General features: G+C 47.4%; 1 protein-coding gene across 1 annotated transcript in view; it reads right to left on the bottom strand.

Moving 5' to 3' along the window:
• Positions 1–13930: 13930 nt before the first annotated feature.
• Positions 13931–26455, bottom strand: part of BCAP31 (B cell receptor associated protein 31) — a 37497-nt gene continuing 24972 nt past the window's right edge. The window contains exons 7-9 of the mRNA XM_033172978.1: positions 24018–24133; positions 19644–19744; positions 13931–14583 (exon numbers count right to left, since the gene is read on the bottom strand). Coding sequence (XP_033028869.1) covers positions 14545–14583; positions 19644–19744; positions 24018–24133 — 256 coding nt within the window. The 3' untranslated portion in view covers positions 13931–14544. The remainder of the gene's footprint in view (positions 14584–19643; positions 19745–24017; positions 24134–26455) is intronic.

Below are 26455 nucleotides of genomic sequence, written 5' to 3'. Positions count from 1 at the left end.
GTAACAGGGAAGGTGTGAGGAAGGGAGAGCAGGTGATGTCCACGCCAGGGAAGATCACTTGGGAAGCATAAAGGAGTGGCCAAGAAGCAGGACTATGAGGACTCTGGCTCTGAACCTTGGACCCCAGATATTTGCCCCACCTTTTCTCCAAGGAGTTTGAGGCATATACAGTACATGGCTCTTTCCCCACATCAGCTTTTTGTTTTGTTTTTTAATTCTGACAACAGCCACATGGGGTAGGTTAGACTAAGAGAGAGTGACTGGCCCAATGTCACCTAGCGACCTTCACGGCTCAGTGTGGATTTGAACCCTGGTATTCCAGGTTCCAGTCTGGCACTCTATAACCATTATGCCACATTGTATGTCAAGGTCTCCAGGGTGTTGGAAGCAAAGGGAAAACTTGGCTGTTTGCCTCAGAACCGATCCCTGGCCTTCCCTCCTTTGGAAAGTTTAAAACAGCCCAACTTTCCCTACCTGTTGTAGTCTCTCTCTCTGGTAGGGAGTCAGTCAAAGCCATCGCCAATGTAGGTAGAAGTAGTCTATACACTGAAACATACCCAGGAAAGCAGGGGGAGTGGGAATCCTACAAGGAAGATCAGTTAGGAGACACATTAAAGTGTGTGCGTGCGTGTGCTTTATTTTTGAAGTAGGCCATGACGCCTGGAAACCCTACAAAGAAAGGCCAGAAGTACTACACAACTGGAGTCAACCCAGGAAAATGCAAAGAACGAAAAAGGTCTCAGCAGGACCAGAACACCATTACCTGTACTTTTACTGACTAGCCCACCTCTCTCTCATATACAGGATTTGGGGCAGTTGCTGCCAGGTAGGCTTAGATCTGGAACTTTTCACTTTAGAGAAGGATAAGGGCTGCTTGTGTCCGGAGTGAGCCAGCAATAAATCATACAGAGTAAGTGAAGTTAACTCTTTATTAGAAGAAACAGGATCTGCTCAGGAGTGCCAGGCTAATGAGCACAGCCACTCTTCTTTGGTAGGTTGCCTGCCTTTCCACAGATGCCTAAGTCTCCTCCCTCCCACATTTTGAGACTGCACTGGGATGCTTGACTTTGCTCCTCCCGCTTCATGCCCCTCCCTAGCCCTGGGAGACCAGTGGGGAGGGGAGCATGTCGCTGCAGGAGGGGGCAGTGGCATGTGGGCAGTGGACTAGGGGTTTAGGCTTGTCCCCTAAATGTTCCCAGTAAATTAGAGTATTACAGTATTAAAGCCCTAATTGTTCCTCTGTGAAAAAGTTTCACTGCACACCATTGGGTGGGGGACGCACTCATGCTTCTGCACCAGCCTAACTCATCTTTGCCTCTTGATCTCTCTCGTCCCCCCCCCCTTCCTGCTTCAGCTTCTGCTTCTGCACCTCGACTCTCTGCCACAGTCTCTCCCTTCTCACTAAGCCCTGTTGCCTCTTCAGCTTCTGCCACCTCCTCCTCCAAGTCTTTCCCTCTGACTGCTCATTGTCATCCCACCACCACCCCTGGCTCTCAGCCTTCTTCCCCTGGGGGTTCCCAAGCTCGTGCCTCCCACCACTCCTCTGCTTCCAGCCAATCCATGACATCTGGCACCTGTTTGAATATTTGCATAAGTCATGAGGACTAGCATTTTCCCTATTTCACCGATGCAAGAGCTTTCAGGGCAGGTGATTTAAACTGCCAAACTACAAATCCATGGGAAATTATTGAAAAAACTCCAGCACCATTAAAAGCAGGCTATGGGGAGGGTAAGTTCAAAGGAAGTTTCCCAGTGGATTGCACCCCTATATGGAAGGAATAGAGCTCAGGGAAAGAAAGGGGGGAAATTATTGCCATGGAAATTTGTGTGTGATTAAAAGGGCTTCCTTTCTTCTTACATGGAACAGTAAGTCCTCAGGGAGGAAAGCCTGGCAACAGGGGTGCCGACTTGAATAAAATATTGGAGGGGCCCAGGTAAGCCCCGTCCCACATAATCAATCACATGACACAGCACACACATGCCATTTGAATAGCAATGGTCATCAACTGGGGGGGGGGCTCCCTCAAATATTTTATTGGTGGGGCCCTCTTTCCTTGGAGGTTTTCAAGCAGAAGTTGGGTGGCCATCTGTCATGAATGCTTTAGTTGCATTGCAGGGGGTTGGACTTGATGACCCTTGGGGTCCCTTCCAACTCTACAATTCTGTGATGGGACCTCGGCCCCTAGGAGCTGTCTCCTGTGTCTGGCAAGATCAACTGGGCCATACACATGAGTAAAAATATTTGGCCAAGGCAGTGTGGAGTTTAGCAAGGGCAGAGCCCAATGATTATTGAGCAAGTTCTAATAATTTCTTTCTTCTTCTTTTTAAGACACTGATACCAAGTTTCGTAGCTAAGGCCTCTTTGGCTCTCAAACTGACACCCACCCTTTGTCCCCACCACCTCCAGGGCTGGAATTCTTGAAATCATAAACAGATTGGTGGTGCTTATTCTGTTGCTCCACGTAGCCAGGGAGTGTGTGAGAGAAAAGAGAGTAGATTGGTACTTGGGAGGAGATCATGTTCCGGCAGCCAAAGCTGTCTCCACTCTGCCTCAGCTTCCCCACGGCCAAGACTGGCAGATGAAACAGACGCCGTGGCAGCAGGATGAAGAGAGGCAGGCCAAAGAAAGGCTGGCTCAGAAAGAGCAGCCAAAGGCCAACTGCTCAAGCCTGCCCCCAAATTCTCACTGAGGCCTATATCACAGCCACTTGCCCATCTTTTTGGCAAGGTTTCCTTGGCTTTAAAATCCACATGCCAAACAGGAGTTCAACAGGTAAACCTGCCCATACCTGTTGCATTCTTTGTGTGCCAAGGCACTGTGCTGGGATTGTTGCGGGGGGGGGGGGGGGAGAGCATAAGGAAGTACAGGTAAAGTAAGATTAGCATAAAGACTGGCACAAAAATGGTTTCCAGGCTGGATTTCAATTCGTCAGTACAAGTGTCACCTGAAACAAAGTGCTGCCATGGATCCTCACCATCTGCCAACTGGAAGGCTGATGTTCAGGGTTTCCAGGCAGCCAGCAATGCCCCCTCCAAGCCATAAGGGCTGGAGCCTGCCAATGTCTCTTCTCACCCTCTTTTCCGTTTCCTACTGGCAGTCAACATCGTGTAACTGGTACAGGCAGTGGAGCATGTTCAGTTCCTGGATTTCTTACAAATTATTGTTTTGTGGGGTTTTATGTTTGCCCCCATTCAGGTTGTTGTTCTTAATGTTTTGTTATTCTGTTTACCCTGAGACTCACGCAAACATGCAGATACCTCATTCTGCATTTCTCAGAGGTCCCATTTTGGCTCCAGTACTGTCAGCCCTCAAGCACCCAAGTTCACTCTTAGGAGTGATGATGACGACAACTGCTGTGGGATCGGTGGGAGAGGGTTGTGGCTTCCTATGGGCAAGGAACATGTCTGGATGCAATGGAGGTTTCTGTAGCCCCACAAGACCAAAAACTCTATTACTTCCAAACCTTTCAATCTTCTGCAGAAGCAAATATGTGCATTTCCTGAAGTAAAAAGGTAAAGGTAAAGGGACCCCTGACCTCTAGGTCCAGTCGCGGATGAATCTGGGGTTGCGGTGCTCATCTTGCTTTATAGGCCAAGGGAGCTGGCATACAACTTCCAGGTCATGTGGCCAGCATGACTAAGCAGCTTCTGGCGAACCAGAGCAGCACACGGAAACGCCGTTTACCTGCCCGCCGGACTTTGACATGTTTTTTGAACTGCTAGGTCGGCAGGAGCAGGGACCAAGCAACGGTGAGCTCACCCTGTTGTGGGGATTCAAACCGCCAACCTTCTGATTGGCAAGCCCTAGGTTCTGTGGTTCAACCCACGGCGCCACCCAAAAGTATCCTTGGAGCTCTTCCAGATGACAGGTCTATCAAGCATTCATCCTGATTCACTTGCACAAAGCTTACGAAGTGATTAGACAATGTGTGCTCTGTATTGAACATTTATTCTGATTCGTATGCAGGGCTGTTTTATAACAATGAGCATTCATCCCAATTTGTTTGTGGGGTATTTATATGTCTTCCCATTAAACATTCATTTACCACACACTTTTCACTGCATGTCCCCAGCACATTTCTGACTGCAAAAGGTCTTTGTTGTTTTAAAGAATAATTGTTGTGCCTTTGGCACCAAGAGTGCATTAATCACCTTAATTTCACAAACCTTAATTTCCAGTATGTGTTTAAGTGGCTCACACAAAATGGTGACAGGCTGGAGGCATCCCTTGACTCTGGAATCAAGACAGAGCTGGATAAAGGGTTTAGAAGAAAGCACTTGACAATTTGGTTTAAGAAAGCTGTATGCAGAGCTCTGTCACAAATCTCACTTGCTATCACCTGAAAGTGCTTCGAGGGATGCAGAGCTGAAGATTATGCAACTGGCTTTTATCACTTATTTGAATAATCATCCTGAAAGGAACTTTCTCTCTCCTAACCCTGAGTTCACTTGGAAATTTTCATGACCTAGATGCTCATCCTGTTATTTTGAGGTTTTTGTATGTTGTTCTCTCCCTCCCTTCCACCCCTTTAACAGCTAGATCTGATGGATCCCCTATTATCTGTGTTCTCTTTATGTATACTTTCCCCACTCTGTACCAGTGGCTCAGTTTTTATCCTGTTTTATTAATATGTAAACTTTAACTTAAAAGAGTGAGGGTTTGCAAGGCTCTTGGCATGGGCAAGACCCACAGGTAGAGATCCCTAACTGGTGAGGGGGCAGGGGGGAAACAGTGGGCACCAACTAAATGATGCTTTATGGGCCACTCAGACACTTCGATGGACCTCTCTCACTTCCTCACCCCTATTGTGGATGGGGAAACTGCCATCTCCAGTCATTGATGGGCTACAAGCCCCATCATCCTTGACTATTGCCTGCACTGGTAATAGGGGCTGATGGAATCTGGAGTCCAAGGACATCTCAAGGGTACCACAGGTTCTCCAGCCCTGCTTTCCAATCCAGTTTGCTTATTCTACGTAAAAGAGGTGGGAACAGGGAAGCATTATCACTTTGTGCCGAGTTCAGTGCTGAAATAGCTGCGTGGCTCTACAGGCCTCCAGGACTCTGGCATTTGCTCTACTTGATCAACTCCCAGCACAAGGCATATAAATCAAGAGCTGCCGGGCTATAAGCACTTCCTCATGCCTCTCCCTGCATCCCTAAACAAAGGCAGGGCATGGAATTTTGTTTCTTGCTCCAAAACTCAAGTTACTAGCCTTCATGGTTACAAAATGTCTTAAAACTGTAAATATCCCACATTAAAAATTTTCAGTTACAGGTAGGTAGCCGTGTTGGTCTGCCATAGCCAAAACAAAATAAAAAATAAAAAATTCCTTCGTGCGCATGCAAACGAAAGCTCATACCAAGAACAAACTTAGTTGGTCTCTAAGGTGCTACTGGAAGGATTTTTTTTTAGTTTATATTTTGTTTTTTAAAATTTCAGGACACACTCTAGGTAGCACAGGCTACATGCTAGTTTTAAGACAATGATCCTTAGGTCTACTACTTCCCAGGCACAAAAGATTTACACAACATGTGTTAATCATAGCATGCCCATCTGTGGGTGTTCTCTTGCTAAGTGTAAATGCAAATACAATTAAGAATACAGTAAGAATCTGTGGCCAGCTGAAGCCTCTTGTTGAACCACTTTTGCTCCAAAGAGACTAATAAGATGAGAAGAATATGATTCAAGATTGAGAGGCCTTAATGATTCTGAATACCAGTTGCTGAAAACCACAGGAAGGGAGAGCGTTCTTGTACTTGGATCCTGCTAGAGTTTCCCAGAAGCCTCTGGTTGACCACTGGGAGAACAGGATGCTGCACTAGATGGGCTGTTGGCCTAGCAGGTCCCTTCTTATGTTCTTATGACACCAGAGCCCTAGCCAGAGTCATGTTTTACTACCATCTAATCTGACAAAATGGTATAGATCACAAAAGCCAACACTGGACCAGCATAGTAGGCTCCCAACTGGTGTTAAGTATAGATTAATAGTGGTTTTTGTTCTTTCAGGTTCAGATTTATTTATTGTCTTCACTGCCCCGCTACTGTTGCTGCATGGGCTGCATTCCATAGGGTTGTGTCCTGGGCCCATTATTGTTAAATGTATTTATAAGCAACTTGGACAAAGAAATGGGAGGATGCTCATCAAATTCACAATGACACCAAACTAGGAGGGGTACCTAAGTCCAAAGATGACAGAATTGTGATTCCAAATGACCTTAACAAGTTGGAGAACTGGGCCAAAAGTAACAAAATGAATTTCAATAGCAAAAAATGCAAAGTTCTGCACCTAGGCAAGAAGAACCAAGTGCACAAATCTAAGATGGGAGGCACCTAGCTTACTAGCAGTACATGTGAAAAAAGATCTAGTGGTCTTGGTGGACCACAAGCCAAACATGAATCAGTGTAGGGCGGGGGGAAGCTAATGAAGTTCTAGGCTGCATCAACTGAAGTATAGTGTCCAGATCAAGGGAAGTAATAGTACCACTCTATTCTGCCTTGGTCAGACCACACCTGGAATACTGTGTCCAATTCTGGGTGTCTCAATTTAAGAAGGATATTGACAAGGTGGAACATGCAGAGACGAGGGTGACCAAGCCGTTATGAGGAATGGTTGAGGGGGTATTTTTAGTCTGGAAGAGTAGACTGAGAGGAGATATATGATGGCCATCTTCATATATCTCAAGGCCTGTCACATGAAAGATGGAGAAACTTGTTTTCTCCTGCTCTGGTGGGTAGGACTCAAATCAATGGCTTCAAGTTACAAGAAAGGACATTCTGACTAAACACCAGGAAGAACTTCTTGACAGTAAGAGCTGTTTGACAGTGGAATGGTCTCCCTTGGAAGTGGTGGACTCTCCTTCCTTGGGGGTTTTTAAGCAGAAGTTGGTTGGCCATCTGTCATGTATGCCAGTGTTTTTCAACCACTGTTCCGCGGCACACTAGTGTGCCGCGAGATGTTGCCTGGTGTGCCGTGGGAAAAATTGTTTATTTGATTCCTATTCAAGAGAATTACTTTATATATAGTCAATATAGGCACAGAGTTAAATTTTTTAACATTTTCTAATGGTGGTGTGCCTCGTGATTTTTTTCATAAAACAAGTGTGCCCTTGCCCAAAAAAGGTTGAAAAACACTGATGTATGCTTTAGTTGAGAGTCCTGCATTGCATAGGGTCGGACTAGATGACCCTCAGGGTCCCTTCCAACTCTATGACTATGATACATTCACTCATTTGTGCAAAGTGGAAGCCAAGCAAACCTAGATGTTGGCATCCCTCCCCTCTACCAAACATTTATTCATTCACACCTTTGTTGGATATTCTGAAACCAAGCTACGGGGTGTATCGTTGCTTTAAGGCAGGATGGCAAACCAGCAGTACAGACCAGGCTTGCAAACCCCATTTTCCTTCACATCACAGTGTTAAGAGGAGAGGTTTAAAACTTCTCTTCCCAGCGCAGAGCTCCAATGAGATGATTTCTGTCATTGTGCTGAGGTGTAACTTAATGATTCATGCATTCAGGTGGGAACTGTACATCCTGTACTCTTAGTTTCAATCACTATCTTTGGACAACGGGTTGTTGTTGTTCAGTCGTGTCCGACTCTTCGTGACCCCATGGACCAGACAACGGGACAACGGGAGGTTATCGCAAATCAGGCCAGAGCCAAGGTATTTCACTCCCTGAGGTAGAACAGTAAATGTCACCCAACTCTGAGCAGAGAGCACCCATGATATTTTGGTATCCAAGTCAGAAAACTCCACAAGCACCAGACTAAGCAACATTTACTCTTATTTTGTGGCATTCAAACATCTGCCTGGGCTTCACTCTTCCTCGTGGTAAGATCAGTTTTGCGTGGCAAAAATTTCATTGCAACCAAGAATTCAACATTTGCTTCAAAACTAGCTTTTGGCACCTGACACTATTATCAGAAATTGTTTTTATTCTTCTCTAGCTTACCTGCAACTCACTTAATTTGCCCTCACTAGTGTTATCAGGACTATTCATCTAACCTTTAAAAAACACAGTCTGCTGTACACATCATACCTTTAAAGCACATTCGAGCACATCCTTTCCCTCAAATAAATGTGGGCATTGTAGTTTACCCCTCACAGAGTTACAATTCCCAGCAACAAAGTACAGTTTGCAGAAGTCTTTGAAAGAATGTGCTTTAAAGGTATGGCATGGGCACAGCCACGGCCATTATTTCTCTAAACCCTTCAGCTTTTTGTTGAAGAAATTTAAGTTGTCAGTATGCAGAAATGAGGAAGAAGAATGTGACAGGGGCTTATAAAAAATTTGGAGAGAGAGAACAAACATGTGATGGAAATGTTCCTCTCCTCCTCTCTCACATACCAGAACTCAGAAGGACCATGGAAGTTTATGGCATCAGGCCTAGGACCAACAAAGGCAATATTTATCCATACCGACATATGAAACCTCACAATGTGGCAATAGGCACAAGCCCAGATTTCTTAAAAGGAAAATAAAATAAATGGTTTGGGGCAAATTCATAAAGGATAGGTGTGTCAAAAGCTATTTAGTAGGGAGGGTAGTTAAATGGAGGATCCGTAACACTGGTCTCAGTGGGACTCTTGTCTTAGCCAGCAATTCTGATCATCTTCCTTTAACATTTGCTGAGGAGAGACTGTGCCAAAGGAATCCTGGTAGGGATCATTGCAAGCGTCCATCCCTTCTTGGAATTTTCACAGCCTGTGTAGTTCACAATGTGAACTAGACATTTCTGGTTATTTTGGGGAGGTGGGGTAGGGAGAATAAGCACTGCTTGCCATTCAAAAATAAATATTGAAGAAATTCCACATCAGCACACCTCTGCCTTTGCCGTCACTCTGGGCTTATTCACACTTTCTGCCCCTCTCTTCCAGGCACAGGTTCACGCTTCAATGCTTCGTGTCTATTTCCGCAGTAAAGGGAGGGTTTTCATGGGGCAAAGTGCAGTGAAAAAAGTGTGCTCAAACACGCAGCTTTGAAGCTCAGACCTGAGCCTGGAAAGAGGGGGGCAAATGGATATGAGAGAGGAAAAGTAGGTATAGATAACCCCTGATGGCCAAACTAGACATGAGGGAACCAATGGCTATGGCTGCCGCCATCAGCTTTTTCAAAACTTTAAATGCACACACCTTTCTCCTAATCCCATTATTCCAAATAGCTACTGTGAGCCATTTTCTGTCCCTCCTTTCTCCAGCTTCTCCAATAGTTTCTGGGGAAGCAGGCTTTCCTCATAAAGACAAGAAATACTGGAGTGACTACCCACTATTTTATTTCATTACATTTATATCCCATCTTTCTTCCACCATGGAATTCACAAGTGGCCTCCATGTGGTTCCCAGCAGGTCGCCAAATACAGACACTGGCCAGGCCCAGGCCTGCTTAGAACCACATGCTGTCAAACCAGGCCCTGAGACTACCTTCCCGCCACCATCTCCTCTGTCTCCAAGGTATAAAACATAATAATAATAATATGAAGTAAAAGAATCCAGGATTGTAGCACAGCTGTGATTAGGCAGCAGTGCAGCCACTCATAAACAAGAGGTAGCAGCAAAGAGAGGAATTCATGCTGTGACTCAGGTTCTGTTTCACCTCAAGAATGCAGTTTGTTTTGTACCCATTTGAAAAATTGCCTTGCTAAAACCACCATAATTTTCCCCACGGGCTGCTGCTGAATGAACCTCACAGTCCTGCAATACAGTCCACTTGTAGTAGGCCTACTTCAGGCTGGAGCTGAGGCCAAGGTTGGTGGGATTTCCAGTCCAAAGCCCTCAGCTTGAAACAAAGGTCAGCTCTGCTTAAAATGCCACCCTGAAATCTTAAGTTTCAGTGCTCAATTGCATGCTGACACGTGGTCCACTGAATGACATGCAACTGCACTGTGCTTTTAAATGTTTAAATAAATATAAAAAGCCATTTTCCCCTGCAGAAGAGGCCCACTGAAAAACTGTGAACTCCCATCTTTACTGTTCCATTGTTAAATACAATAAAGCCACAGATTTCCCCATTTCCCCCCACAGAAGCCCATTACTGCAGGGATAACCTGGGGTGGGGGGGGGATGACATTTAATATCAGCTCAGCTGGACAGTGTTAAATTGCCACACCACTCTTCTGTCTATAAGACACCCCCTATTTTGTGGGACCCATTAAGAAAATGGCCTCGGCACTATCCATGTATAAGACGCCCCCTAATTTTTGACATAATTTATTAGGAAAAAAACCTAGTCTTATACACGGAAAAATACAGTATGTTTTTCATCCTTAAGGCAGTGCAGTGTACCAGTTACAGTCATAGACTAAGACCTGAGACAGTTTTTAAATGTCCCCTCAGCCATGCACCTCACTGTGGGGAGTCTCTCAGCCTGACTTACTTCACAAGATTGCTGTGAAGATAAAACAAGGGAGGGAGAAACATGAATGTTCTTCCACTCCATCTCCTTTCAGCCCCAACCAGTACGGCCATTGTCCAGATATGACAGGAGTTGTAGTCCAACATCTAGAGGACACCTTTGTTGGCTACCCTTGGCGTAGAGAAGCGGGGAGGGGACAAAGACGTTCAGGAAGCTGAATCCTGCATCTACTATATTGGCCTTCATTCCCAGTTCAGTCAGGACTAGCAGGAGACACACAGACAACAGCTTGCAGGTAGAGCAGGCCTAACTGAGGTGGGCAATAAGACCTAGGGCAAACATTTGTGCATCATGAGCAACATACCACACAAAATTGAGGTGGCGCATACATGCACACCAGGGACTGATGTCAACAGGGACCGCATGCCACCAGGCCTTGAGCCTGCTCAAACTCTGGGCCACTGAAGGCCAAGGGAGCTGCCAGCACTGAGAAGTGGGAGGCAGCTAACATGAGATGGCTCCCTACACCCACACCCCCAAGAACAAGCTGTTGCAAGAGGTAGGCGGGCAAATGATCTTTCTCTCAACCAGCACAATGAGGAAAGATTCAAGTAGGGGAATTTAAAATGTAGCCTGGAGGTTCAGCTTCTGGAAGCTGTGTATGTTGTCATTCAACTACACTCCATTTCTAGGAAAAGGGATATGGGAGAAGGAGGAACTGAGCCAGCTGGAAGAGAAGGGCTCAAGGCTTGCTTCCTCTCTGGGATTGTCATCATGTGCTGGGCAGCAAACCACATTAAGCCTCCTTGTCAGGGGCAGCCATCAGAGAATTTTGGGGGAGCTGTTGTGGCAGCTCCAAAACATAGAGGAGTTCAGGGTCTGAATTTAAGAAATGAACAGAGACAAGTTGGGTTTGGGGAGGCTGGAAGCCAGCACTCAGAACCAACGTTTTTGGGGTGGGGGTGGAGGGGTTTTTTAAAAAAACAACACTCCTCACTGTCCACAATAAATGTGTTCTTTAAAAACACATTTTGTCAGAGAGAGGGAGGAAAAACACATCCTGCAGTTAAAAAAAGCAGGGGGACACCTCCCTCCTGCCAAGGCTCCTGGCCAGAATCACCCTCAACAGGGAGAGAAAGAACAGGCCCTCGATTGAGAGCTCCTCTCAACTGCCCTGCCAGGAAGGCTGCCCAAGGAGCGTTTTAAAGGTTACTCCTGGCTGGGATCCGGCTTTCGCCATGATAAATCACCTGGCAGGGCCTGGGAAAACAGATCCACCAGTGCACAAACACCGATCCAAGACTAGGGGCAGGGAGGGGGAGTGAGAGAAAGAGAGCAAAAACTTTCCACTTTGGCTGTGTGCTTTGGAAGACTGGGCAGCTACCTGTAGCGCCGTCCACATGGCCTTTGGGCTGCTTCCCTCGTGCAAAAATGAAGTTTAACATGGTGACCACACTGGTTTTTCAGGAGGATGTGACAGGGCAGTTTTTTGGATGATAGTTATTAGAAAAACAGGGCAAGAACAGGAGCAATGAATATACCCAAGATGCCTGACAGCAGTGATCAAAGGGAGACACACAGAAACTTTGTTCAGCACGTGTGTGTGTGTGTGTGTTTGGGGGGGAAGCTTGTTGTTGTTCAGTCGTTCAGTCGTGTCCGACTCTTTGTGACCCCATGGACCAGAGCACCAGGCACTCCTGTCTTCCACTGCCTCCCGCAGTTTGGTCACTCATATTGGTAGCTTCGAGAACACTGTCCAACCATCTCATACTGTCGTCCCCTTCTCCTTGTGCCCTCCATCTTTCCCAACATCAGGGTCTTTTCTAGGGAGTCTTCTCTTCTCATGAGGTGGCCAAAGTACTGGAGCCTCAACTTCAGGATCTGTCCTTCTAGTGAGCACTCAGGGCTGATTGCAGTGGCATGCAATCAGTGGACTACGGACTGACTAGGCTAGTCCTCTGAATGTTCCTGGTAAATTAGAGTATTTAAGTATTAAAAGTCTGGTGCCTCCTTCCCAAAACCCGGGAAGCTTCTGCCCGGCTTAGAGAGGTGTGATGTTCATGCATGTGACATGCCCACCCCGGCCATCACCCTCACAAGCTGGAGCCTCTGGTCCCAACTGTTCCCCTACAAGAAATTTCACCTCATGCCACCGGGGCGGGGGGGGGGGGAGGTTCCCTTCATGCCCAGCTTCTGGCTTTCCAGGAGGATCTGGCCAGCCCCAGGCTCTTGTTCCAGCAGGGCTTTTGGTGTTCTCTCTACACACACCCCTTCTTCACTTGTCCTACAGCACTGAAGAGGAAAATGTCAGTCTGCAAGCCACCAAGAAAAGCAAGGAGGCACACCCTCTCCCCTGCAAAAACACCTGATGCTAGCGAGGGGGGAAGCAGGACCTCTCCTCTGACCCTAGTTGGGGGTGGTGGGGAGGCCTTTAGCTTTATTGCTCCTGCCTCAATGACTGAGCCATCCTGCTCCTTGCACGTTTGAGGCACAAGTGCTCCGAGCCTCTTTCTGTCCCTCATCCTGAAGACCCTTGTCATCTACGTGTGGCAACTCTCACCCTCCTGACCATGCAGCTTTCACCTCTTTCTCTCAGAACCCTTCTACTTCCTCAGCTTAATTTCTCAAACTATTCCTTTCTTCCAGGGGTGGGGGTGGAGACACTTTCCCTAAAAAGGTAAAGGGACCCCTGACCATTAGGTCCAGTTGCAGACAACTCTCGGGTTGCGGCGCTCATCTCGCTTTACTGGCTGAGGGAGCCGGCGTACAGCTTCTGGGTCATGTGGGCAGCATGACTAAGCTGCTTCTGGCAAACCAGAGCAGTACACAGAAACACCATTTACCTTCCTGCCGGAGTTGTACCTATTTATCTACTTGCACTTTGACATGTTTTCGAACTGCTAGGTTGGCAGGAGCTGGGACCGAGCAACAGCAGTTCACCCCGTCGTGGGGATTCAAACCGCTGACCTTCTGATCGACAAGCCCTAGGCTCTGTGGTTTAAACCACAGCACCACCCGCGTCCCTACGCTTTCCCTAGCACTCTTTTATTCCATCTCCACTTGCTCCTCCCTCAAATCCTGCTCCCTCTTCACTTTTTTCCTTTTTTGAAGAGCATTGTTCTCTTTGCTCAGAAAAGCCACTTACAGACACAAGCTGCGTCCCTTCTGTGGCCATGGTTTTGGCACCAAGTGAGGCACTGCACACAGTAGCAACTTGTTGCTCAAGTCCTTGGCAGACCTTAGGAGGCGGAAGTTGAGTCCAAAAGGACAAAGACCAGAACCTTGACCGTAACCAGGGTGGGACTTAGGAGTCGGCAGACCAGAAGGCAGGCATTTTTTGCCACAGAAACAAGTCAACAGGGGTGGGGCTTTCAGTTTAGCCCATTAGAAGAACCCAAACATCCCCCACTCTTCATTAATCCAGAACACAGAATTCAGGGCTACAAGATCAATTTCCCTTTGCTCTGTTTTTTTTAATCCATTACCCCCATTTCACTCAGAGGCCACACTGAAGCTTTGTTCTACCAGAGTTTTAATGAGAAGCTTTGTACAGACACCTTGTCCTTATTATAAAAAAAAAATACAGAGGATTACGGACACAGGGGAGATCTTCCCCATCACAGCCAGATGGTATCAACAGGAGCACATAAGCACCACACATAATGCTCCACTCATGCTCCCTTCAGGCTTTGGATGGAGTAGGTGAAACTACCCAGAGTCTGGGGGAGCAAGTGCAGCTAAAAGACGGCAGGACAGCCTTAGAGCACATGCTGAAATAGACCCAGCCAACCCTCGCCACCATGAAATGCTTCTGGCCCTGGTAGCCCAGCCCCAACTGTCTCCCCAGACAGACTTTGTCTTCCTCTTCCTCCTCTCCTTCACCTGTGAGAAACAGTCAAGCAGCAGTATTGTTCTGGCAAGTTCACATCCAGTCTCTTTATCGGGGGGTGGGGGGCGCAGGGGCACAAGGATAAAGAGAGTTAGCAGTCCACTCAAAAGCTATATCACTGAAGGGGGGGTGCAGGACTGGGAAGGAGCAAATAATGGTGGATGAGTAGAGCACCCAAACCCATGCCCAGAAAGTGAGGGGAGGGGGCTCAGCTAGGCTGCCCCCAGCCCCGTGAAAAACATGAGTGTACAGCAACCAGGTGGAGACTGGCCAGAACCACCAATATGCAGCAGGGGAATCATTCTTCTTTCTTGTCTCTTGGTCCATCGCAGGCCTCCTGGGAGAAACAAGGAGGGTGGGGGAACAACATGGTGTTATATAAGAGGAGAATTATTTCATTCAACTGTATTTTTAAGCCACTTTTTGGACAAGCCAGTGCAAAGTGGCTTACCACGGTTAACTTCTCCATTTTACAAGCTTTATGGACAGAGTTGTCTTGTTTCCCCATGCTCCCCCCCCCCCCGGCCGCCCTTTTCAAAAGTTGCAGCCAAGTAAATAACACTGAATTCTGCAAGTGGTTTATTTTTGTGCTGGTTATGGGGAGGAGCCAGAAGCTATGCAGTGCACCAAGGGCCCCACAGCTCAAGCCACAGAATTCTTTGGCTTCTGAGAGGACAGCAAGCACACACTTCCAGGCATGTGTTGCTGCCATTATGGGCTGGAAATCAGCTTTAAGTGAAGATTCCCAGGAAACAAAATTCCTGATTGTCCTTTGCCACATGCTGCGCTTGTTACTTTTGCAGGATAAGGCAGACACAGAGTTTTAGATTTGGAGTTTCACAGAACTCTGCAGACAGCAGAGCAAGGTAGTAAGTGGACACTTTGCAGCAGAAAGCGAACTACAAGTCCATTGTCATTTCAGGCAGATAATAAGCAAGTCACAAGGCCTTGCATGCCCAAATGTACACAACAGATTTGACTCCCTGCTGGCCGATGACGCAATATCTCCATTCAAGCCATTGTCCTTTGTATTCTGCAAGGTCATAAGCTGCTCATTCTTAGGCACATCATTCAAGGCTGCTGCATTTCTTTTGCTTCTGTGCTGTACATGCCTAATGCTGGTCAGTGTGTGCACCAGCCACATGAAAGGCAGGTGTTGTGATTGTATTTCCACAGCAGCCCAGTGGCGATTCCCTACTCTGACCAGTTAGGGATGCTCAAAAATCAAGGCTGTTTGCATGCTGAGAGAGAGACCACCTAGTGAATTTATGGCACAGGTGACTTCCCCATTCATAGCTCAGTCTTAGCCCCAGGCATCTTGAGACACACACAAATTCCACCAGACTGAGCAACACGGCTGATAGGTTATCATCTTAGGTATAGCCCTGTTCTGCTACTCCACACACTAATGGCAACTTGAGGGGCAAATAGGCATTCTCAACAGTCCTTCTGAAAAGACAGTTTTGCCTTAGCAGAAATGCTGCCCCCACCCCGGCCTCCACAGATGGCCAGGGACTTCAGTGCAATTCTATCCTGTGCCCAAGTGCAGAGCTCAATTGTCTAGGAGGGACAGCAGCTGCAGTAGCAACGTCCTGCCTCTCTGCCAACTAGTCAGCCCTTAGCACTGCAATCCTACCCAAGGGGGAGGGATCTGCTTACACAGCCCAAGGAGGAGGAAGACCACCCAGCTCCCCACAGGAATGCAACCTGGAGAAAGCTGGAGGGAGCTGCCCAGAATGGCCAGGAAGGCAAATAGCTGCATGAGCAAAGCGGACTAACGACAGCTACGGCCCACAACGCTCCTACCAAGCTAAGCAGATGCCAGAAATCGCCAGCTAACACAGGTTCAGATACCTTCCTGGATTCTGCTGCCCATTCAGAATCCAGTCTTCTTCCTCCTCACCCTCCACCCTGAAAATTCTCCCTTTGAAGGGCTGCGGTAGTGCTCAACTTAAGTAGAGCAGAAAGGCCAATGAACCCCTAATTTTGATGTCTGGGCGAGATGCAGAGCAGTCTATCAGCACCCTGTACAGGATGGGGTAGGATCATCATCCCTGACCTTTGGTCATGCTGGCTGGGGCTGAAGCTCAACAGTATCTAGAGCGAACCATGACACCCCGTTGTACAGGGTGCTTTGGGGTATGGTGGCAGCAAAGATGAAGAGCTGTGCGTGAAATATTAGCTCAGCAGGATACCTCACTGCAGAGAGGAGTTCCCACGCATTGTCTAGCATTTGCCATCACTTAGTTCTCCCCTCCCTTTGAAAACATGCTTCGAACAGAGTTCCCAAGACTCCAGCCGAGAATGCTGCTGTTTGCACCCACACCTCCTCAACATGGCCTTCCCCATCCTGATGCATTCTAGAAGGCTGTGCTGGGACTCATGGGAGGGCACCAGGTTGGGGAAGGCAGCCTTAAGAAAAGGCCAGCATGAGAGCCTTCAATCGGGAACAATGCTCAAGGGCATGTGAGTAGCTGGAAAGGTTCCTATTTTCCTCCTCCTCCCACGGCAAGGACATCTCTACTTCCCTAGGTACCCAAAGGCACACTGGCCCTTTAGAAGGAGGAGGGTGCCATTCCTCAGCAGTGCCATCCTGCAGAGACATCAGAATAGCAACATCACTGAGATCCTATTTTTAAGCAGCTGGCAAGGCACACTGTTACTGAGTCTTGGCAGCCGGATCACACCAGCTCTGGGGAGGGGAGGGGGAAAGCAGGTGGTTGCAGCACACAGGCGAAGAAGCCAAGACAGAGCTCAGTAAGGACTTGTGGGCTGAAGGGAGCATGGGGATGAGAAGGGATTGGAATGAGGATATTCAGAGCAACGCCCATTGCAATCCAAAAAGATGCTGCGTGGGGGGTAATTAAGCCCTGGAGGCAGGAGGCTTACTCAGCATGGGTTACAACAGAACCTTGAAACTTTTTTTTATCATCCTAAGGCTGAGAAAGAAGAGGCAGTTGCTGTTCCAGTCCAAGCCATCCATGCAGCAGAGAGCAAGCAAAATGCAGAAGACTTGGTTCATGTGAATCGTCTGGAGCCCAGTCAAGCCTTCCAGAACCACCCTCCCCAACTGCAAAATTCTAGAGCAAAAGGGACAAGTCCTCGGTCACTAGCTATGGGAGAACTGTGCAAGCGATCAGGTACATTCCCAGTGCCGATGACAACCCACAGTCCCCAGGACGCTTTGGGGGAAGCCTTGTGCTTGGATAACACAGCCTTGGATAACAAGAGGGGCTGGTTAAGCGTGGGAATTAGGAAGGGGGCCATCACAAGACTGTGACTGAAAGGGGGAAATATTTTCCCAACTCCAAAGAATTGCCAGTAAGCTTCTGGAGAGGACAGTGACACACACACAAAAACCTTCTCCTAAGATCTATTAGAAAAGATTATTTGGTCCCAAAACAATAGTTTGGAGGCTGTTCCTGAGGTTTCCCACCTCTGATAACCAGACATCACTATTCCAGTCCCAAACTGCTGTTAAATGAACTTGTATATAGTCCTTCACTCCTGAGTTTAAGTCCAGCCTGGGGAAAAGAAAAGCCCGTGGCATCCTCCACATCTTTGCAGTCAGTGCTGCCTCAAGTATTGTTTTAAAACATGAGCAGCGAGGGGCCCAGCCCCTTCCGCACTTCCTTGAGGTGGTGCCAGGCCCAGCATTGTTCCTCCCCGCCCACCTGTTATCAGCTCCCAGGTGAGGCAGCGTCTTGTGACCTGCTGCTTACGTGCAGACAGAAACGTGGAGGGTTGTTTACCAGGAAGGATTCCCGGGCGCTGCCAAGATCCTCCCCCTTGCTGGTACTCCGCGAATGGGAGAGGCTGGAGTAAAAAAAACCGCAACCAAGGCTGGGCAGCTTCTCTCAGCCACTGTGTGCAGATTAGGTTACCCTGGCAACGAAAGCTGGATTATTTTTATACGTGTGTGTATGCTGTGTTTGTTGTGGGCTGGCCATTTAAACCTAGCCAACCAGTGATACAGGGTAGGAGAGAAGGCGGGTCTGCAGCAGCAGACAACTGTAATCCAACAGATTCAAAGCCCTCCCTTAAGAATGCAGAAAGAACCTCCATCAATGTACCAAAGCTACTCATCAACATAATCATAATCACACACACTCACACACACCCCAAAAAATAAAAGACTGACTATGCTTTCTTCCTGCTACAAGGGTGGCCACTTTCAGGGGAACCTAAGAAGGGGGAGTTTCAGAAGCACCCCCTGAATGCACAAATGTGAAACCTCCCACGACACATTCTAGGACAGGGATTGAAACAGGAAGGATGTATGTTCTTGAAGGTAGAGACTGTCAACAATAAGATTCCAGAACTTGTGCAAGGCTCTTGCTAACTTTTAAGGATAGCTGATGCACAGTCAAAAGGTTTGGGGTGAAAGGGATGGGGGTGGGGGAAGAGAGCACACCCCTGATGAGGTAATCATGGGTTGTAGGACTATAAGCGGGGGGGGGGGGGCGACACAGCTCCTGCTTTTCCTGAAAGCTTGAACAACAGCAAGACACACATTTATTTTCAGTTACAGCTGAAACTTCAGAAGACTCCCCAGCTGCCCTCATCTGGAGGAAGATTTGTTCACAAAACAGGCTTTGCCTAGCGGGAGTGACCATGCTGGACGCACCGCCTCACGCACAGCTGATATCCAACAAGGAACAAAGCACAGGGCAAGAAAAAAAGCTTCTACTTGGGATGCCCCCTCTCAACCACTGTTAAGGGCCGACAGCATCAGAAACCTTACTGCTCTAGAGTCACCCCATTGTTCCCTATTTATGCATTCTGGTAACTGGGAAGCCACCTCTCTTTCGAGGAAGAACGTCTACAGGACCCTCGAGTGAAGGATGGAGTGAGGAGCTCCCCCTTTGAAGCTGGGGAAAAGAGGAAGACCAAGAAGCTTCCTTCTCTTAAAATCAAGCATATCAGCCTTCTGCAACCAGGTGTCCTCCAGATCTTGTTGGGATCCTAAGTCCCACCAGCCCCAACCAGCCTGGCAAATGGTTAGGGATGATGGGCACTGTAGACCAACAATATCTGAAGGACACCAAGCTAGGGAAGGCTGGCATCGACAACCTTCACATTCCCAGAGCAGCCACAGCACTTCGTAGGACAAACACTCTCTTTTTAAAAGGATTTTTGAGCCCCAAACCCCTCATCATACCACCACCACTGCCTTCTTTTTGCCCTGCACTAGAATACAAACACCACTGCTCTTACTGGAGCAAGACACCAACTCAAGCTGGAACCCGTAGAAGCCAAGGAGAGGACTGATTTTTAGAGTTTTGGAACAGTGCAGCCAGACACAACAGTGGCCTCATGCAGATGCCAGCCAGGCCCTTCTTGACTCCCTCCCACCTCAGAACAGATATTTGCAACCCCACTTCCCTCCCCTGGCACCTGGAGCTTGGTGTGTTCATTCATCAATCTGTCATATTCCTTGGTCAGTCCTTCGGCCTGTTTGCGCATAGCCAGAGCCTCGTTCTCTGCTTTTTCCAGGGCTGGGGGGTAAAGGGGGAAGAAAAGCACAGGTTAGAGCAATCTCTGCACATCCAAACTGACCCAGATAATCAGGCAACAGCAAGCCAAGTCACATGTGTGTGTGTGTCTGTGTGTAAAAAATGGATCACTGCAAATCCTGGTTTTCCAGGAATAGAAAACCACAGACTTTCGGATCAGAGGAGGAGCTGTGATCTTCCACCAAGTTCACTCCTCTGACTTCCAACTCCATGAAAGGACTGAGGTGAGTAGTTTGATTTCTAGCACTTACTTACTTACTTACTTACTTACTTAAATTTGTATGCCTGCCTTCATCCAAAGATCACAAGACAGTTTACAAAATACTTAAGGTGGCTGCAGCCATGTTCCCACCAGCTCTGGTTATCAAATGAGGATGCTATAAAGTTTAGCCACTTATTTCCCTCTTGGTCTTCACAGTTGAGATCACTGGACAATAAGCTAGGCTGCTTCTCAATTGCCAGTTTGCACACTGCAGGGTTTGTGCTTGACCACCAGCATAGACAGAATTACAAAGTAATGCTCAAAGATATGGATGGTGTGGTTCTAGAGTCTTTTGTACAGGTACTGTAACAAGCTGGGATTACAGACCTCTCCCTTACAGCAGGTGCTTCTAATCTCAGCTCGTTACATACAGTTAAATACCAGGTAGCCTGACATCTGGCTGGTTGATAGAGGATCAAATACTTATTTCACTCATTATAATGCACATCAATCTCTGACTTTTGTCTTCTGGGTTTCTGGGGGTTTTCCTGTTGTTATTCTGTCTCTCACAGCTACAATAAACCTACCATAAAAATTGCGGACTGGTCATTTCTTTGTCAGAGGGCAAACGGGGCAAATTTAGCAGGGGATGAAATACTCCCCCCCCCCCCTCACTGTAGTACTAGGCAAGCCTGAAATAACCGACTGGATCATGTCACCACAAGCACATTTCAACTATTCTCAATAAGCTCTCATCCAATTTTTTGTTCTGAATTAGGGCTGTGCTTCCTAGTCCAAATCACCTCTAACATCCACCAGTGTTTTATTGCGGGAGCGGAGAACCAGAACCCAAACAATTCCCTGAGTCATTTCCAGTTCTGCTTCTTAAGATTCCTACTACCTATCATGGGAGGGGAACCTCCAGCCCATACAACAAATCAGAGCCACCAGAGGCCCTAATTGGGCCCACAGGGTGGCTTCCTTCCAGCCACACCTATGACTTCAGGTGTGGTGCAGGTAAAGCCACATTTGTAAAGGAACAATTGGGAGCCTAAAGGTGCACTCTCAGTTGCTCCTTGGCAAGAGGAGCTTGCATTCAGGGCCTTTTGCATGTTGGCCATCAACGGCACAGCAGAGTTTTCCAAGCAGAGCCAATCCCTGCCGAAAGTAGAGCTCGTGGTCAGCGCTGAATTTAAATTTAGTGTGCCAAGTGCGAGCCCCTCTGGGACCGGATCCATTCTGAAGCTTGCGTTTGGCGCCAAACGCAAGCTGCACTTCCTGCGCTTCAAGGCTCCGGATGAGGAAAGCCACAGAGCAACTGGTGCGCGTCCCATGGCAGCATTAGCATCACTGGAAGAGAAGGACACCCAAGGATGGTTTCTGTCAGATGCAGACCTGAAAGGCTTTTGAGGCTCCTTAAGGAAGACTGAAGAGACTATTGGGAAGATGTTCTTTCCTTCACTTTCCTCACTGGCTTCACACAGCACATAGTTAAGTTATTGAATTCTTTCCCCTGAGAAGCCGTGATGGCTACAATCTTGGACAGCTTTAAAAGAGGATCAGACTATCCATGACTACTAGCTATCATGGCCATTTCACCTCCATTGCCAGAGGCCAGTTGCTGGGATTCACAATAGGGAAGAGGGCTGCTGTTGCACTCAGGTCCTGCTTGCAGGCTTCGCACAGGCATCTGGTTGGCCACTAAGAGAACAGGATGCTGGAATAAATCATTGGCCTGATCCAGCACATGGGACACTTCCCTTGTGAAGGACCACCATGCTAAAGAAACAGGGATCTTCTGGGTCAGAAGAACAAGTTGTGCCAAATTTGACAGCTTTTCTGCGGCTTAACAATTAGCACCATTTGGGTGTTAGACTGGAGAGAAGGAACAAAGCACAGCACCCCCTACAACAGCTATAAAAAAGAGGGCACACTGGAAGAAGAGACAAGAGATCAGTTCAACCCAGGCATGCACAGCCAGACACCCCCTGCACCCCCCAAAGAAAGAAATCTGAGCCACAAAATAATAATTCAAGAACCTTAAATAATTCAACAAACTTAAAAGGTATATTGAGCACTTCTTGTGTGCCTAGTGCTGCATACCACACAACCAGTTACAGTCCTGCCTGGCCACTGTGCCATTCACATGGGGAAGGGGGAGTCAAAGAGAAGCTGGGAATGTTACACAAGCCCAGTGTTTTTCAACCTATTTTGGGCAAAGGCACACTTGTTTCATGAAAAAAATCACGAGGCACACCACCATTAGAAAATGTTAAAAAAAATTAACTCTGTGCCTATATTGACTATATATAAAGTAATTTTTCAATTTTTCCCACGGCACACCAGGCAACATCTCGCGGCACACTAGTGTGCCACGGAACAGTGGTTGAAAAACACTGCACAAGCCCACCAAGAACTGAGAAGGTCAGAAGGGCAATTGACACCCAAAACTTCCCAGCTCCAGGATTCCTCCAGCACTGATGTCAACCCCTCTGGTTTGCCAGCTCTGGAAATGAGCCCTGGAGAAGCTGCTCAGACTGGTTGATACTGCAACTGAGAACTGTAGCGCCCCCCCCATGTGTGTGTGTGGGGGGCTTTTTTTCAAACACATGCAGCATGAGGAGAGAGAGAGTATCCCACTAGGTCATTGCAAGGTTTTAGAGTAACGTGCAAAGAACCTGCCCTGTTACCCTAAAAAAGCTTGCAACGTTCATTTGGAGTTGTATTGGAGTTGGAGTTGTTTTCACACACAGAATTGGTTTAATTTGTCTGCATATCTACTATACAAACAATATAGTAGACATACAAACAAATTTCTGGAGGACACCTGGAAAATTGTTGTTGTTTCCTAGGCACCTGTACACTGTGAAGATACCGTAATCCAATTTTGCATTATGGTTCTTGAGGTCAAGTAACAGGTTTTCGTCTACGGATGCCAATCTGAATCAAGATGCCAGGCTGAATCTTACAAACACAGTGTGGATTTAACCAATGATTTCAAACTTGCACCATTTGATGACGTTCCTTAGCATTCCTAATCATTGTTGGGTATGAGCTTGCAGTATAAAATAGTTTACATATAGAATTGTTTGATTGTCTTTACTGTGAAATCGATCAATATATTTTTGGGAAGCAATTCTCAATTGAATCATCAAACAAACAAACAAACAAATTTGACCGTGATGAGACAAAGGGAGAGGAGGGAAGGGTTTAGCAGTGGCGAGTATGATGCCAACAGCACCAAACAGCAGCATTCCCTCCCCCTAAGTGGACTGTGCTACTCACACATCTCCCAGCCATTCCAGTGGGGCTTATGCAGAACTTCCACTCCGCTCAGAGCCGCATCACCTACGCTGCTGCCAGAATCAACCACTTCGCGGGAGGGCTCCCTGGGACCAATGTGAGCAAGTGCCGCTACATCAGCCTACACTGCATTTCAACTGGGACAGGAGAGAGGGGAACGGGGAATTTGTGGTTCTGCTGGGAGTTGTGACGAAGAAGGTGTAAAGAAGTCCCAAACCTATCAGTGGTGCAGTGCAACAAACACTCAGATTTGAAGAACTGACCGCACCAATTAGTGGTCCCCATCATCATTTCCCTTTTCAATAACTAGAGAGACCAATTCCAAAGTTGGACATTGCTTTGCGAGCAAGGAAACAGCATCCACACAACTACAGAGAAACCAAAGTGTTTACAAACAAGCTCTTCACTTGGCATCAGACTTTGGGAATAGATGGACCCAGCCCTGAAGTATTTTTAAGCGGGGGGTGGGGGTGGGAAGAGACACAGAATTCTGAGATCGTACATGAGGAAGGCACATGGCTGTACAGTTCTAGAAGTATAATAGATGGTGTATCACCCTTTCGTCGGCATCTAGCCCGGATGATCCAGCTGTACACAACTGGATGTGGGGGGAGAGGGAAAGTCCAGGGTCTCTAATAGGTCATACCCTTTCCCTGTAAGTTACTGGGCAGTGGCATCTACCAGACAGGGTCATTTCACAGCCAGGACTGGAGGGGGCATGCGCTAAACATACTCCACCAAGTCTCTCACCTTTCTTTGTGGAGGCCAGCTCATCCTTCAGTTTTTTCACTTCATCCTGCAGTGCTTTGCTCTCTTCTTCAGCTCCAGCACCTTTGGTGTCCAGATCTGTTACTTCACCCTGCTTGCTGCAGTTGCTGAATGAGGAGAAGGAAAGGAGGTTAGAGGACACAGGAGAAATCAATCCATCAATGGGGGTGTTATGACCTTCTCAAAAGAAGAAGAATCCCAATCTACTCTGGAATATTGCTATGGCTCCCATAGCCTTAGCCCTGCATTCCTGGGCTACACTATATAGCAGCCCTGGCTTTCTAGATAGCTTGACACAAGACTTAATGTGTGTGTACAGACAAAACCCCTCTCCTGTACATGGTCAGCTGGCTTTCTCCTGACCCTTTTCCCTAACCTACCTTGCAAAACTTCAGTGTCAACCCCTTTCTAGGACAGTTGACACAGCCAAAAATACTAGATAGGCAAACCACTATTGCAGAATCCGAGGAAGTAATTTTGGGATTACTCTTTCAGCTCAGAGACCAGGGGCAGCAGCAGCAGCTGCCTGGAGGACTCCCAAGGAGACGGGAGAGGAGGCCGAGGGAACACTCCACAAGGGAGGGTGTTAGAAAAAGGGTGAGAGGCTGCCAGCACTGCAGACAAGGAGTGACATGGGCTCCAACTGGGCTCCTAAGCTCCACAGGTGTGCCACAGAAAGAATGCAGTTGGTTAATGGAGCCGCAGACTCAAAAAGGTTGAAACCTCTGCTCTAAAGGGATGGTCAGCATGACATTCAGGGGTCTACAATTTCCCCTGGCATGGTAAATACACACCTGCTGATCATGACAAGTCTCCAGGTTTCTTTCTAACCTGGGAGCTAGAAACCTGGCAGAAACTGGTACCCATTTGATGCTGGGCTTCCCAAGAGGAGAAGAACTATAGTGACGATGCCCCTACCCATCTGCTACTCTGAGGCTGAACCTTGGGCAAGGGGGCAAAATCCCTATTCTCATGCTCTGAAGGTCAAGGACTGGACCCTTCCTGCTGCAGTAATGCAAGGCTTAGTGACCAAGTCATCAAGTATGCAGAGCCATCAAGTTTGCAGACACAGATGCAGTGGTGTAGCATTTGGTGGGGGGGTCCAACAGGGGCAGGAGATGCTCTCAAGAAGTGGCTTACAAAAGTTTTTCATTCTTGTACTGGTACAAGGACAAAGCAACTAGGATGATTCAGGCTCTCGCCTTTTTCTATTGCCAGGTAGCAGCTCCCACCAAAATCCTTTTGCCTCCAAGGAGCACTGAGCCGGCTGCCTCTTGCACACAGCCCTGTGGTTGGATTAGCTGAGAGACTCGCCCTGACATGTTCCACAAACTTCCCAGCCACCTCATTTCCATCCTAACACTTTCTCCCTTATTTTGATGCATATGAAAGCCACCCTGAATCCTGTTGTTCTCCTAACATTTCTTACTTTGGAAAAAATCCCTGAAGGGAAGTATCCCATAATAACCAGTTAAACAATAGGTATACTGCCTACACACCCCGGAAATGCCAGCTGTGAGCGTATAAAACAACAGACATGCTTCTGGGCAGTGCAAAGGGAGCTAGGTAAGTCCAGGGCAGAAAAAGGGGTCATTTTACTAGGCAAAGAGAAACCTGACATTTTGGAAGAGAGAAATGCTGCTGAAGAGACAAGGCATGGGGGTGTGAAGAGGGGAATCTTTCATCCTTCAAACTGAGCCTCCATTCGGGGGGGGAGGGGGTTTTGCACAAGCTTTCTCCAATCATGGTTCGTCTTATATGAGAAGAAGCAGTTGTGATTGGAAGCACTGGCATGACAGGCACAAAAGCGACAGCCTGACATTAGCAATGCTATGTATAGAAGAAAATGTTATACAAGACCTTCGGAGCAGAGATGCCCAAGCCTGTGGCACACGACACGCCAGCGACTGAAGCCGGATGCTGGGTGGAAAATCAGCACAGACCAGAATGAAGCGCTTCTTCACACAGAACAGTTAAACTGTGGAATCCGCTGCCACAAGGTGTAGTGGTTTTAAAAGACAAGTTCATGGAGAATGGAGCCTATCAAAGCCACAATGTCTACGTTCCACCTCCACCAACAGAGGCAGTGAGCCAGGCCTCACGTCCGGAGAGACTGCTGCTGTGCCCAGGCCCTGTTTTTGGACTTCCAAAATGCATCTGGTTGTGAGATCATCACCAGCGTCATTTCATTTGTATGCCACCTTTCCACAGTTAAAAACAATGCTCAAGGCGGCTTACAACATGACAAGATTTACATAATTACAAAAGTCATAACAATAAACAAACCACATCAAAAAAAATACACAACCAAATGGAAAACAATTTCCACATAAATCAAAATCTAACACTAAGAATACAGCATTAACATCAGTTTTAAAATGACATAGGTAAAAATTAACAACATAGGCAATTAAAAAAAC

This window comes from Lacerta agilis, chromosome 16, assembly GCF_009819535.1.
Source record: "Lacerta agilis isolate rLacAgi1 chromosome 16, rLacAgi1.pri, whole genome shotgun sequence".
NCBI lineage: Eukaryota > Metazoa > Chordata > Lepidosauria > Squamata > Lacertidae > Lacerta > Lacerta agilis.
Note: the sequence above shows the minus strand (reverse complement) of the source record. Positions and strands in the feature narration are given on the sequence as shown.